Below are 14,094 nucleotides of genomic sequence, written 5' to 3' on the forward strand. Positions count from 1 at the left end.
TCTGAGGTTGTTTCAAACATGAAAAGACACCAACCTTGTGTTGAGTTTGTCCTGCTGGGCCTTAATTTCCTTCTCACGTGGATGGTCACTGTGCATTAACTGGCGTGCGATCTGGTTCACCACTGCAACCCGTGATGCCTGGTTGTTCATTTCAGGCTCCAAGCTTTCAAATCTGAAAAAAGAAGAGTTTTTTCAGTGGCATTACAGTTCCTCTGTTACTGAGAAGCAAGTGGTAACTATGAGGGCACAACCCTCAACCTGCTCTTACCTATGCTGGATAACCTCCAGGTCTTCTAGCTTCTCTGGAATCTGCATGTTGTTAAGCCACTGTTCTTTTTCATCTATCCAAAGTTCACAGGCATCTGCCTCACTGGACATCTTGTATAGAGCCAGGGTGTCCTGTAGTGCCTGCTTCCTCAGTCGGGTCAGCTCTGCCACCTCTTTGTATCTCTCTTCAATTCCAGACAACCTGCCTCGCACATCAGGAGACTCAGCATGCTCTTGGGGCAGGGCATTGGCTTGTTCATGCAATGTGTCAATGGTTGGCCTGTAGTTAGCGATCTCTTCAGCTACATCCTTATGTTTCTTGACCAAGGACTGTGTTGAGTACTCATCGTGGCCCACATCACTGCTGGAGACTATCTTGAGGATGTCCAACATCCAGGCATCAATGTCATCAGCATCTGCTTGGAACTGATGGAGAAGAGAGGCTTCCTCCAAGCGCTTCTTCCGAATGGCTGAAAGTTGTTCCAGGTTAGCCCACTGCTCCCGGATATAAATGATTCTCTCTCGGATTTTCTCAGATCCAAAGTGTTCTTCAGCGATCATGTCTTCCCCTTCCTTGATGGCCTGCTCAAAATGGCCACTGCGTCCACTCATTTCATCCTCAAATGCCTTGTGCTTGCTGAGCAGGCGGACAACACTGGTCAGGTCTTTCCCATAGTCATCTGAGGATAGGATCTTCTCTTTCTCTCTTATCCAGCCTTCCTCTTCGGCCATTTCCCAGAAGAACTTCCACAGGCGGCGAGATTCCTCTAGGCGAGCTCGCCGTTCAGCTGCCAACTGGCAAAGCTCTTGGTAACAAAACTCCATGTGGGCTACCCTATCTCGGATGACTTGTGGGTCACATGGTTTGTAACCTGTTTGAGATATGGGAAGAAAAGTGAAGGTGTTCAGAATATGTAGCTTAGGTTTCTTTCTCATTTGGAAGCAAGAGGCAACACCTTTGTTCTCACCACTTGACTTGCTGGCAGGACTTAACATGGCCTCCTTGCTAACTAGAGTTAGGTGAAAGTATTCCCTCCATGTTAGAAAAAAATATCTCATCTCCAAGTCACTCAAGAACTAAGAGGGCACATGAGCCAATTTTGTTTCTAAGAAATGCCATACAACAAACCTCAGAGAATATTGACCCAGTATGACAGGATACCAGATGGGAAGGATAAATGGTTTTCTTAGTAGCTACATAAGGTTATAGGGACATGGCCAAACCAAGTATAGTTTTAGTGAAGCTTCACTGTTGAACATGAAAACATATTTAACACCAAGTTGGATTTGGAGACTTGGCAGGAAATGGGGAGAAAGAGGAATGAGGAAGAGAAGAAAGAAGAGGGTATTCCCCTCTTTCCCATTCCATTGCATGAATCCAAGATAGATGGTAAACATTTCAAACTATTCTCTCCAGATTGCATCTTGCTCCCCTACCTCCACTCATGGTACTTGATAAATTCAAGAACAGTAGCACAGAGACCCAAATTCATGTACTACCTATGACAGCTTAATAGTGTCAAAAGCCTTAGAGTCCCATCTCCTTCCCACCAGACAGAAATCAATGAAAGGTTTCTCTTCTCCCATTTTGGTGGCTGGGAGGTGGCAACATCTTCAACAGTCAAAAGGTCCCACCTTACCTTCACCATCTGTAGCAAACTTCTGAGCAGAGGCATTCACACCCCTCACCCTTTCTGCCTGGATACCAATGTCAGCTTCAACCAAAGCATGTTTCTGCAACAAGTCTTCCACACCTAACAAATGTTTGCCATAGTCTTGAGATAAGAGTAGCACCTATGCAAGAAAGACAGTGAAAAGATATGAAGTCATGTGTTTGTTTGTTTAAAAAAGCAACACCAACAAATGCCAATTCAATTATGTAAAGTAAGAGAAGAAAGCAGAGCATCTGAAAGCAAGAGGTTCACATGAAAGCACCAGTCTCCATATCCTCACCTACTCACAATCTTTGCATGAGCTGAGAAGAGTAAGGGCAAAGCTGCTCTCTTCTAACCAACCCACTCATTTCTCAATTCTTTGCAGCCTGGCTTCCAAACCTACCACTCAACTGAAACTCCTTCTTCTAAGGCTACTAGCAATCCTTCCATAAATGCGACAGCCGTTTCTCTTTCTTCTCTTTTTAGGTTCCAGCATCTGTAGCTCAAAATGACCATGTCCAAAATAGAATTCGTTAGCTTTCCCTATAAATCCACCCTCTTCCCAAACTTCTCTATTTTTGTTGAGGAAAGAACCATCCTTATGGGCACCTGGGTTCACAACCTTAGAGTCATTCCATACCTCTTGCTGTCTATTTCTCCCACCCACATGCTATCATTTTGTGGCTTCTCTGTCTATATCTCTCACTTAAGATTATCGTAATAGCCTAATTGGTCTCCTTGTTTTCAGTCTCTCCTCTCTGCAATCCATTCTCTAAAAGCTGCCAAAAAAAAAAAAATCTTCCTAGGGCACAGATGTGAAGGTGCCATTCTCATATTCAAAAACCTTCAGGGGCTCCCCAAGGCCTCTTGAATAAAATACAAACTCATCAGCTAGGAAAAGTGAATTCAAGTCTTCCACAATCTGGTTCCAACCAACTTTTACAGACTTATTTCTATTGCTACTGTAACTGAATCCTTCCTCAAATTTCCTTGTATTATGTTTATTTGAGTTTATGTTCTATTTGTCCAGAAAAAAGTACATTTTCTTTAGGACATGAGTTGTTTTACTCTTGTCTATATGTCCCCAATGCTGAACACAGTGCTTTGCACATAGAAAACTCTTAATGATCAGTATTTGTTGAATTGAATTTTCCACCCCTACATACTCCTGGAGGAGTGGAATTTTCCATTCCTCCAGACTTAGCCACTAATGAAGCAATCAAAAGGAAAAATAAAGGAGGTGGCAATGACAGGATAAACCAAAGATAATCCATTTTGGGAATAAATAAATCAAATTAACACTAAAAGATGCATGGTAGCCAGAGATTTTTTTAAAAAAGAGAAAAATCACTATCTTAAGCAAGTATTAAAAATTCCAAAATGTAAACTAAGTCTCAAAAAGTAAAACACCTCACCCCAACCAAGAGTTATCTTAGCTAGCTATGAATAAAAGGGCAAAAGGAAATGAAGGAGCAAAATGATTTGTTAGAGACTCAAGATACTTCGTGTTTAACAAGTCTCTCTTAGAAGTCTTAAGAGCTTATTGATCTTTCCTTTCAAATATTCCTAGAATCCCCAAGACAAATATGTACTTTTCATTTATAAAATGAATCTCTGCGTTAGAGAGATCAGTATGAAATGACATGTCATACAATGATCAAAATGTCTATTTTGGATATTATAATCAGTAGGTGATAGCCAACTTTTAAAATTCATGGTTGAGGGCAGATGGCTCTTCTATGCTCATTCTCTGGTTCTTCAGTAAGTCAGTGCCAAGAACAGTGTCTTACATATTACTTATTTTGCTTACCTGTGATTTTATCAGTATGGATACTTCCTTTAGCAATGATAATTGCAACTCATTCATGCTTTAGCAGACAGGTGGCTATGGCAAAAAGTTAATGGCCATCTTTATGGTGATGAACCTCCCTAAACTTAGCAACACTGGTCCTTAGACAACAAATATGGTTCCTTGTCAGCTCCATATGCAGAAGCCATTGACTCTTGGTAGAACTCTGTTAAGAGTAAGTGCCCTATTGGCAAAATCGCTGAAAAATCAAGGTTGACTTTGTAATAAGGGCCTTGGAATGTAGAAGGTGTGCAATAAATATTTGTTAAATTGGGTGAAACGGAACCAACCAAATTAAAACTAAATTTCTAGGACATCATCCTGAAATCCTCACTCAGCTAAAACGTACACCCAATGTTCACATTTCTACCTTTTAGGAGTATCCCCCTACTAAGATATGCTATAACTACTTGAGAATATTTAAAATCTAGAACAAAGGGAAATTAGATAACATTTTATTCTATTGGGATAGGTCTTAATAATTAATTATTATTATTAAATGTTATTATTAAGTAACAACATGGTCTCTAAAGTCTGTTGAGAGAAACCTTGGCAAAAAAAGACATGATAACCCTGAGCCAGCACCAATGTCTTTAAAATGTCCTTCACCTATCTATGAGGCTAACTTCCTTCTACTAGGAATTCTGCCCAGATATGCATAATGTTCTAAAGACCTATATTGCACAAACAGTAATGGGTATAGGGCTATCGTTTGGAGAGACGGGTAAAAGCTGTATAAATCATCATTTCTTCCAAGGAGATACAATCCCAAACATCTGTAACAATCTACCCTTAGACCATTTATTTTATTGAAGATAGATCTAGAAAACAGACAAGAAGCTAAACTTGGAAGGTTTTCTGAAAAATCTTTCTTAGGATTACTTATGGCACACCATAGTATGGTCAAAACTCTAGTTATACATACTACCATCTACATACATACTTGAATCTTTTCACTCCCCACTTTATTCACTTCTCATGGGAGATCACCTGCAAACTACATGTCTCCCAACTGTTTCATTATGTTTTCTCTCAGTTCCACTAATGCAAATAGAGAAAGGAATGGTTCAAGGGTAAGGATATACAATGTACAATATACAATGTGCAGATAAGGCTCTAGTTTTCCCAGCAGCAAAATCTTGTTGGCCTTTGTAGACTGTCTATAAATGCTGAAAATCCTACCTTCATTTCATCCATCCAATCCATAATGTAAAGCATTTCCTGGAATATCTTCTGAAGTCCCAAGTTCATCTCAAGACGCTGTCTTCGAGCCCTGAGCAGCTCCAGAAGGTACTCCCATAAGCGGATGACATTGTCTTTCCTTGCTGTGATACGCTTGATGTCATGGTAATTCTCGGCTTCTAGCTCTTTGGCCACAGCCACCACAGCCTGAACACGTTCCTCATAGGCAGCAATGTCTGTCTCAATAGCCTCATGTTTTTTAGTAGCAGCTTCCACAGCTGGAAGGTCAAACCCAAAGTTGTCCTACAAGAGAGCATGAGAGTTTTGGGAAAAGAACCTCATTTCCTAGGGTCCCTCCCCATATGACTCCAGTCATGTCCTGGAATTCATGCAACCTTTATCCCAAATTACCTCTTCTCCATCTTGCCTTCGTAGAGGGAAAGGACAGATCACGCATGTCACTAATTTGTCAGGATTTTGGAAACATTAATTTACAGGTCTAAGGCCAGTAATGATTTATGCTGGGCAAGTCTAAAAGTCAGGCAGCTTTTTACTAGGCAAAAATATCATTCCATGAAGCCTTCCCTGACCTTGGTTATTATTTGTCTCTACCTTCAAATTACCTTATATTAATTCAAAAGTGCCCATGTGTTATTTATTTTATTTTTGCATTTAAACAGGTGTCCAGTAAATATAACCTCCTTGAGGGCAGGATTTTATTTTTCTGTTTATGTCCCCAGCATCTGCATTGCTTAATAAAGGGTTGCTGAATTTATTGAATTTGCTTCACTACAAGCAACTGCCCTGGTCAAGGGTGAGCTGTTTTAAGAGCCTGTGGGAAGGAGGGAATTTTTTTGTATTACTTACAAATGTTGAGTTGTATACACATACCCACTAACTCTAAACAAAGAATGTCTGTGCTGCTTCCAAACAAATGAAAATTTAGATCAAATGGAAAAGAAACTGAATTAAGTGAGGTAAACATCCTCTTAAAAGATGACCTCATGGGGTTATTCTGTCTCTTAGCTTCTATGAAAATAAGAGCTATGTTGATGGACTCTGATCCTTTATTAGATAGGATGAAATGAGATAATATTTGTAAAATGCTTAGCACAGAGCTTGGAATATAGTCGGTGCTTAATAAATGCTTGTTCCCTCCTCTCTTCCCCTTCCCCCTTCCCGTTGTCTAAGCAAAAACTGCTGGCTTATTTGTATAAAGTATATAAAAGTGTGTATTTCCTCATGGCCATGGAAGGTAATCATTCCAGTCCCACCAATAGGGCTTGAGTCCCAACCTGAGACACCAGACGCTGATTCTCACTCAGCCATGTCTCCCTCATAGCTGCCTTGCGATCAAATCTACGAGCAAGTTGTTCCAGTTTCTCTTGTCTTATGAGCTCATTCCGCAGTGCCAGTTCTCTTTCATGTTCGGCTTTTTCCAGTCGTTCCCAGGCCTAAGGATTTGGAAGGAAAAAAAAAACAAACCAACACTTTCCTGAAACGGTCTAATGAAGCAAACCTCCTTGGCTTACAGTCAACACAGATTAGTGAACAGAAAATGCAGAGCGAGGTATGACCTTGAGATCATTTAGTCTAACCCCCTTATTTCATGGAAGAAGAAACTGAGATTTTATGTTTCCAGTAAAATACTAAAATTGGGGACCCCACCCCCCAAAAAAACCCTGACAACAACGAAAAGCCAACAATAGTGGAGAGCATTCAAATTTGTGCTATTTTGTCAACTCTCTGCAAAACCCCCTCTTCCTCAGTTTCACTGGAAGCTAAATGCTTAATATGGTAGTGAGAATAAAATAAACCACGTAGGTTTCAAAATATTAGAACTAAATTGAGACACCTTTTTAAATTTTCATTCAAAGGAGAAATAAAAGTACCATAATACTGGGAAGTGCTAGTCATATAAAAACCACAAGCTACCATCTCCACCTTGCCTCACGCCCTTAAATAAAAATTTTAAAAACTGTCCATAATACAGAGCAGCTGATTTCTCTCGTTAAAAAAAGGCAGTGTGGCATTGCAGACAGAGAGCTGCACTTGAGAGTCAGGAAGATGTACGTTCAAACTCTAGCCTCTGACAAATATTAGCTGTGTGTCCCTGGACAAGTCACTTCCCTCTCAGTGTTCTAAGCAACTCACTAAGACTAAGTTAAAGAGGAGATTCTTATCCATGCTGGTAGAGGAAGTCTTCTCACAGGGACTTCCTTGTATCAATAAAATTGCAGATTTGGTTAAAAAATATTTTGAAGAGACTTCTCATATCTATGTTTTTCTTTCAATAAGTCTGGTTGTCTCCATTAAAAATGCTCCCATAAAATAGTCCTCTTATTAAAAATCATAGAATTGCATTCAAAAAGAATGCTTATCTCTAACTATCGATATTTCTAGATTCTTCCAATTACAATAGGGAATATTGCTCAATGTGAAATAATCTAACTATAGACACAACAGACATGGTGGGTGCACGAGGGAAGGAAGCTGCATAATTAATTCTCTGTTTGTTCTGACAGAAGGCAGGCTAGATATTTCAAAAAGCAGCTGCCTGGGAAATTCCAGATAAATGAAATAACAAGTGTTGAAAAGTCTCCTTCCAGATCCTTAGAGACACTCAAGTCCCTTGCCCAAGGTTCATCACAATTCACAGGAGAATTAATTGATGCAACTTCCTGAGGAGTATAAATTAGGCTATCTAAAGAAAGAGCGGCATGGTAAATAGAAACACAAACTTTTATGGAATGGTCACCTCTGCATACCACCTTCAAGTAAAGCGTGTACTATGTATCACCATACTACCTGCCAGATGTACAGTCCAGGTCAAATGTACAACGCTGGTACTTAAGCTTTGAATAGATGAGGAAAAGTGGTGTGTACAACTTTACCTTGTTAATATCTGAGATGAGCTTCCCCTCCCGAGGCATATATACTTTTTGATTATTGGCCCTCATTTTACTTTGGATGGTGAAAAGCAGCACTTCCAAATTTCCTTTTTCTGTGAACCTAACAGGCACAAGAGAGATACAACCAGAAACATTATTTACCATACTCCTTTCACATCATTTCCCATTAAAGGGCTATTTCAAAAAGTCATTATTGTAGGGAGAGAATGAAAGAGAGGAGGACAGGACAGGGAGAGCACATGCAGGAGGTCAACTGTTGGGCTTTATCTGGAATAGATCCCCGGTGCCAGATGCCTTGCACACAGTAGATTTTTTATTTAAATAAAATAGGTTTATCTATTTTGCGAGGCATCAAGGTTAAGTGACTTGCCTAGGGTCACACAGCTAGAAGTGTCAAGTATCTGAGGCCAAATTTGAACTCAGATCCTCCTGACTTCAATGTGGTACTCTGTGCCACCTAGCTGCCCCAACATAGGAGGTTTTTTTAAATGACTAGCGTACTGGATTTCTGCAAAATGATAGAAAACATCCACTCATATTTGTGTTTGTTTGTAATATTCTCATATTATCTCAAGCAAGGTTTAAAGATAATTCTTGGAAAATAGCCTTACTTCATAGAGAAAATGGTTGAATGCTTTTAACAAAAATGAATTTCAAATGACTGGCTAATCTATTTTTAGGGGCTTTCATAACCTGAAATGGGTTGTGACCCAGCCAGAAAATTCAGAATTAACTGGATGTTTTGGTTGTTTGTTTTGTGTGTGTGAGAGAAAGGGGGGAGGGAATGAGAAGAAGAGGAGAAGAGAGAAGGAGGGAAAGGGAGAGGGCACCAAGTGGTTTTGGGAATGTAGCAATCTAGAGATATTATCAGTCAAGCATATCATTACACCACAGGGTTTCCAGTACAAATGGCATGCTTCAATTAGAAAAGACAGTGAAATTGTAACTTGAATCAGACTGACTTCCTGAAGGACAGCAATCAATATTAACTCTAATAGCCTCTACAGCAGCAGAGATATACTACCCACACCTGGCACCCCCCAAAGTAAAGTTTCATGTCTTAAGTTTCTCCAAATCCCCACGAGAGGCTGTCCCAGAAGATAAGGTTATGAGGTCCTGCTGGAGCTCTCTCTTCCCTCCAAACCTTCAGGTGTAAAACCTCTGAGCACTAGAGAAGGGCTGATCATAGCATACCATAAGGACAGAAAGTTGAGGCCTTGGAGTGACTATGCTAAGAAGGGATGCTGAACATGGTTTCTTCTATCACCAGAGGAGGCTGTTGGGCTCCTGAATTACTCTTGCTAAACATAAATGCTTTGTCCTTCCTGAGAGTCCTATAACTTACTAAGACTTCCAGTTATTGTGAGGGCTAAGAAAGGGTCACAGTAACTTTCTGTAATATATAATCAGGTGAGAAGGGATGAAACGGGGTGAAAGGCAGCGAAAGTGGAAATGAAGCCACAGGAAGGGACACAGAAAGACAACACACGAGTCAGGAAAATGGGGTGCAAAGTCCTCTTCCCTCCCCCAACATGTGCAGTGAGTACTAAATACATTACAACAGCCTGAACCTCAGAAACGTAAGCATTCCTCTTTATATCTTACTTGGGTGGTTTCTCCACAGTGCGGTAAGTGTTGAATGCCTGTAGCTGCTGTTGGACTCCAACAAGGGAGTTGGCAAATTTTCGATTGTTCAAGATAATGATGGTTTGTTCAATCCACTCCAAGAGGTCTGACGCTAGTGATTCATATTTCTCAATCATTTTCTCTGTTTCAATGGCATTGTCAAGCACCTAACAAACAAGAATCAGGAAAATAAAAAAAAAATCATCTTTATATGATCAGAACATTAAATATAAATCAATATACATACTCTATGCTACAAGCAGAGCCATTTTCTTTTTCTGGTGTTGTGGGCTAAAAGGACTGCAGCTATTGTATCTGAGCAATGGGAGGGACTCAATTTATTCTTTAACATCTGGAATCGTAGACCAGGGCCTTAAGATGCTATAGGTGCTTCTTAATTTCTAACCTCAAACATCTAGGTCAGATTAAAAAGGGCGGCTGTCTTTTTCTGTGCTCTTCTGTAGTATCTCAGGTATTTTCTAAGCTTTAAGAAGTTTATAAGTGTGAATAATTCTTAAAGTCTGCAAAATGCTTTACTTGTTATTTGATCCTGAAAATACCCCAGTGAGGATCAAATAACACACACCTCCAGTGAGAAAGGTGCTATTATTATCATCCCCACTTAATGGATGGGGAGGCAAGGAGAGGTTAAATGTCTTGCCCAGGATCACACAAGTGTTTGAGGCAGGATTCAAACTCAGGTCTTCCTGCCTCCAAGTTCTGTGCTCAGGATGATGTTATTTGGTCCTCTTTAGAAAGAGGAGATAAATTATGGTCAAATTAGAAAACAAAACACAATTGGAATTAGAAGATAGCACTTTTTGAGTAGGGAAATAAAGTCAGGAAAAGAATAATATTCTGTTAAGTTGGCTGGATCTAACCCATTGTTAACAAAACCAGCCCCTCAATCACATGGCCCTCTTTCAGGTCTAGGGACCTCCTATGGGCTTCAAATCAGTTCCCAAACGTGCTTTATGTCCTTTGGTAGGAGCAGGGGAGAAACTCATTGTTTAGGTTCCATGTCCATGATGCTCCATGTCCCCAAAGACCAACAGCATCAATTCTTCCCTTTATCCTTGCTGTTTTTCATAAAACCTTTCATTGGCACAACTGGCAGGGGAAAGCAATGTGTAATCAGTCCAGCAATGTATTGAGAAATGGATATAATTTCATGGCAACTTGTAAAATCTTAGTGAACCCACCTTCCCAATGCGTTTTCCTTCAACAGCTAGGGCCTTCATCTTTGAAAAGTAGTGGTAATATGTCACCACATAAGTGATAATAGATTTCTCATCAGGATGGTCAACACTGATATCTGTGACCAAGAGAAGATTGATTTCAGTATGTTTCTTAAGCTTCGAGTCACCCCAAAAGCAAGAATCACTTGAACCAAGAGAATTTCTGAGTTGATTCAACAACTCAATCAAGTATGTTCAAAGGCATCATTCCAGGGTACTACTAGTTAATTAAAAACAATGAAGGTACAATATATTATCCCTTCAGTCTTTCATACAAACTTTAAACGACCAGGATACACTATTTGTCATTGAGAATACACACACACACACACACACACACACACACACACACACACACACACACACGATTAATAGTGTTATCTCTTAGTGGGCCTATAATCGAGTTGGAGAGACAAATAATAATTGCCAAGAATTAAAGAAAACAAATAAACCAAATGTAAGATTACACAATATAGAAGAAGACAAACCTAAATGCTGATGGAATTCATATCAAGCAAAAGACATTTTGTGAACTGTGGTGAGGCAAGTAATATCATATCCAAGTTTTTGCTGTCCTTACCATAACCTAACAAAACAAGGGGGATTTTACAGGCTTAAAGACAAGAAAGAATACATAGTAAAGACTGAAGTTAGTAGAGTCAAAGGGCAAAGGTGAAACAATGTAGGAAACAAAAATAAATGCCTACAAAAGCTGAACATGAGAGGGGTATGAAGTTTCATTTCACAGGTAAAGAAAACTACCTCTACCAATGCAAGCTGATACCTTCTCTGCAAAGCATAGTCTCTAGAGCTGCCTCGAGCACTGAGATTTTAAGAGACTTATCCAAGGTCATAGAGCAACAAGGTCTTCCAGGAGCTGAGGCCAACTCTCTATCTATTATGCCACACTGCTCTCCATTAGAGCATTAGAGCAGTAGCTCCAGAATAATTGTTCTAAGCTGGCTTTTTATTTCATTCACAAACTTGTTGTATGACCTTGACAATGTCACTTTCAGTACGATAATGCATACCTTACAGAACTACAGGATCATCTATCCCAGTTGTGGCAAACTCAAATAGAAACAGGGGCCACTAATCTGTACTTAAGGATCTCTGTGGGCCTCATTTTGACTCGGTTTTAAAATGTGATATTATCTACGTTTTATTGTATTTTTATTTAAAATATAAAATATTTCCCAATTACATTTGAACCTGGTTTACCCACTCAGGAGTGTTATGGGCCACATGCCTGATCCTCTGATCTAGCCCCACATTCCCATTTTACAGATGGGGAAATAGAGGCCCAGATAATGGCTAGTAATAAGTTGACCTGGAAGAATAAAACCTAGAATCCAGGCTTCCAGACTCCCAGCCCAGTGTTCTATTCATGATAATACATTGCTTACTCCTTGTGCAAATAGCTATAGCAAAGATTAATAAAATATAAATTAATGATAAAATACTTTGCCATTATGATAGAAAAAATTTAATACCAAAGTGCAAATAGTTAAAAATAGGAAGTAATTTTCTCTTGTGCCAAGGGGGTTAAGAAGTTTACTACTACTCATGGAATTTTAGTTTGTATTTATGTTGGAGAATCATTTATGGGTTAGTTCAGAGATAATTTTATCTGTTTCCTGTACTGAATATATCAGGGAATTTGATGTATTGGAAAATAGCAAGAAGCTTGCTTGGCAGTCTCATGAACTCTACCTGCCCTTGGGTAGCTAAACTTCCTGTTTTAAAGTTTTAAGAACTTCAAACTTTTTTTTTCCTTCTCTTTTTCTATCCCTCTCTCCTCCCCCATTCCTCAATCCTACTTTTATCCCTAGCTGTACTGTAGTACACTTAGGAAGTCCTAATACCACAAACAAATCATCTATTCTAATGTGGTTTTTAATTTGGAAAGAAGTTCTTATTACAGGCTGTACTAAAATGAAGCCTGATGTTAGCAGGAAATACAACACAGGAGAACACACTACAGGGGTCAGCTCAGATCTCCGTTCCCTGGCATGAATTTGCAAAATAAACATTCTACTGCTCTAAGGGCCACAAAGAAGAGATCTATCTTTGAGGTCATTTCTAGAGTACTGTTACTCAGAAAACATGTTTCCCCTCCATCAGCTGGGGTTGACAGTGGACAATAGACAGTACATATTATCATCAGAAATACCAGCCTAATGCAGAAAAGAGTCCTAAGGACAAAAGATGGGCATCAGAAGGAAAATCAAGTCGTCATTGTGGGGAGGAGAGACATTGAAGTTGTAAATGTTATTCTTTCTTCCATAGGATTCATTTCAACAAACATTTATTAAGCAACTGCTATGTGTGCAAAGGGCTAAGTAGATGCTGGCGAAACAAAGACATAAACAAAACAGTCCTTGAGCTAAAAGGGTTTATGGAACACAGAGTATGTACACCAGTAAATAATGCAAAATATATACAAAAACAGAGAAAGTGCTGATAACTGGGGGAAGGGGAGGAATTAAGAAAGGTCTCATGCAGGAGGTGGTAGCTAACCTGAGCTAGGTATTATACAATCAATTTTAAAACTGGAAGACACCTTTGAGGTCATTTTAGTCCAACTTTCAACACCTATTCCTATTTTACTAATAAGGATAGTGAGATCTGGAGATGGTGAGTGACCTGTGTCCAAGGTCACAGTTAGGAAGCGTCTGAGCCAGGACTGACTGAAAAACCAGTCCTGTTTCCATTATACCATAATTCCTAACATTGTTCCTCACTGTAATGGGCATATATGCCAGCATTAAAGCAGTTGGTGTTTCTATTAGCAAAAGCTGCCTCTGAGTCCTTAGTGCATTTACTAAAGTGGTGTGAAGTGGTGAGGACCACCACCCAAAAGTTTTAGATGCCAACTGAGATCTAGGGTAGCTGCAATTCTCAGACAGCTTGATACTTCATACCCTTATTACCTAAGGTTGACCTTCCTGACCTCCTACTTATTCTCCTTGCCTCCAGTCTATCTCATTGATCCTACCCTCTTAATTTCTTACACACAACTGCTCAATAAATCTTCTAAAATCACCACTCAGACCATTAGTCTACTTGTAAATCTTCAATAAGTCTCTAATGTCTATCAAATAATGGTCAAAGTTCAAAAGCTGACTTTCAAGGCCTTCCCACAATCTGGTACCAACTTACTTTTCCAACATTCTCTCCCAATTTGCCTTATTCATGATGCTCCAACTAAAATGAACTTTTCTTAAACAACTTATACTTCCCTATATGTTCCCCTTTACACAAATTATTCCAAATACGTGGAACCTACTAAATTCCTGCTTAAATTTTCACCTAGGGTAATCCCATCCAGCCTTCAAGGACCAGCTCAAATGCTACCTTTTCCT

At 39.5% G+C, this 14,094-nt stretch overlaps 1 protein-coding gene across 5 annotated transcripts in view; it reads right to left on the reverse strand.

Annotated features, from left to right (window-relative positions):
• The window catches only part of SPTBN1 (spectrin beta, non-erythrocytic 1), a 270,149-nt gene that overhangs the window by 54,601 nt on the left and 201,454 nt on the right, over positions 1-14,094 (reverse strand). For all 5 annotated transcript variants that reach the window (XM_027865230.1, XM_027865232.1, XM_027865233.1 and 2 more), the window contains 8 exons: positions 10,694-10,806; positions 9,471-9,658; positions 7,848-7,965; positions 6,249-6,407; positions 4,954-5,256; positions 1,908-2,061; positions 269-1,139; positions 35-172 (listed from right to left, as the gene is read on the reverse strand). In XM_027865230.1, coding sequence (XP_027721031.1) covers positions 35-172; positions 269-1,139; positions 1,908-2,061; positions 4,954-5,256; positions 6,249-6,407; positions 7,848-7,965; positions 9,471-9,658; positions 10,694-10,806 — 2,044 coding nt within the window. The remainder of the gene's footprint in view (positions 1-34; positions 173-268; positions 1,140-1,907; positions 2,062-4,953; positions 5,257-6,248; positions 6,408-7,847; positions 7,966-9,470; positions 9,659-10,693; positions 10,807-14,094) is intronic.

The sequence above is a fragment of the Vombatus ursinus genome, unplaced genomic scaffold (genome assembly GCF_900497805.2).
Source record: "Vombatus ursinus unplaced genomic scaffold, bare-nosed wombat genome assembly UNPS02014778.1, whole genome shotgun sequence".
Classification (NCBI taxonomy): domain Eukaryota; kingdom Metazoa; phylum Chordata; class Mammalia; order Diprotodontia; family Vombatidae; genus Vombatus; species Vombatus ursinus.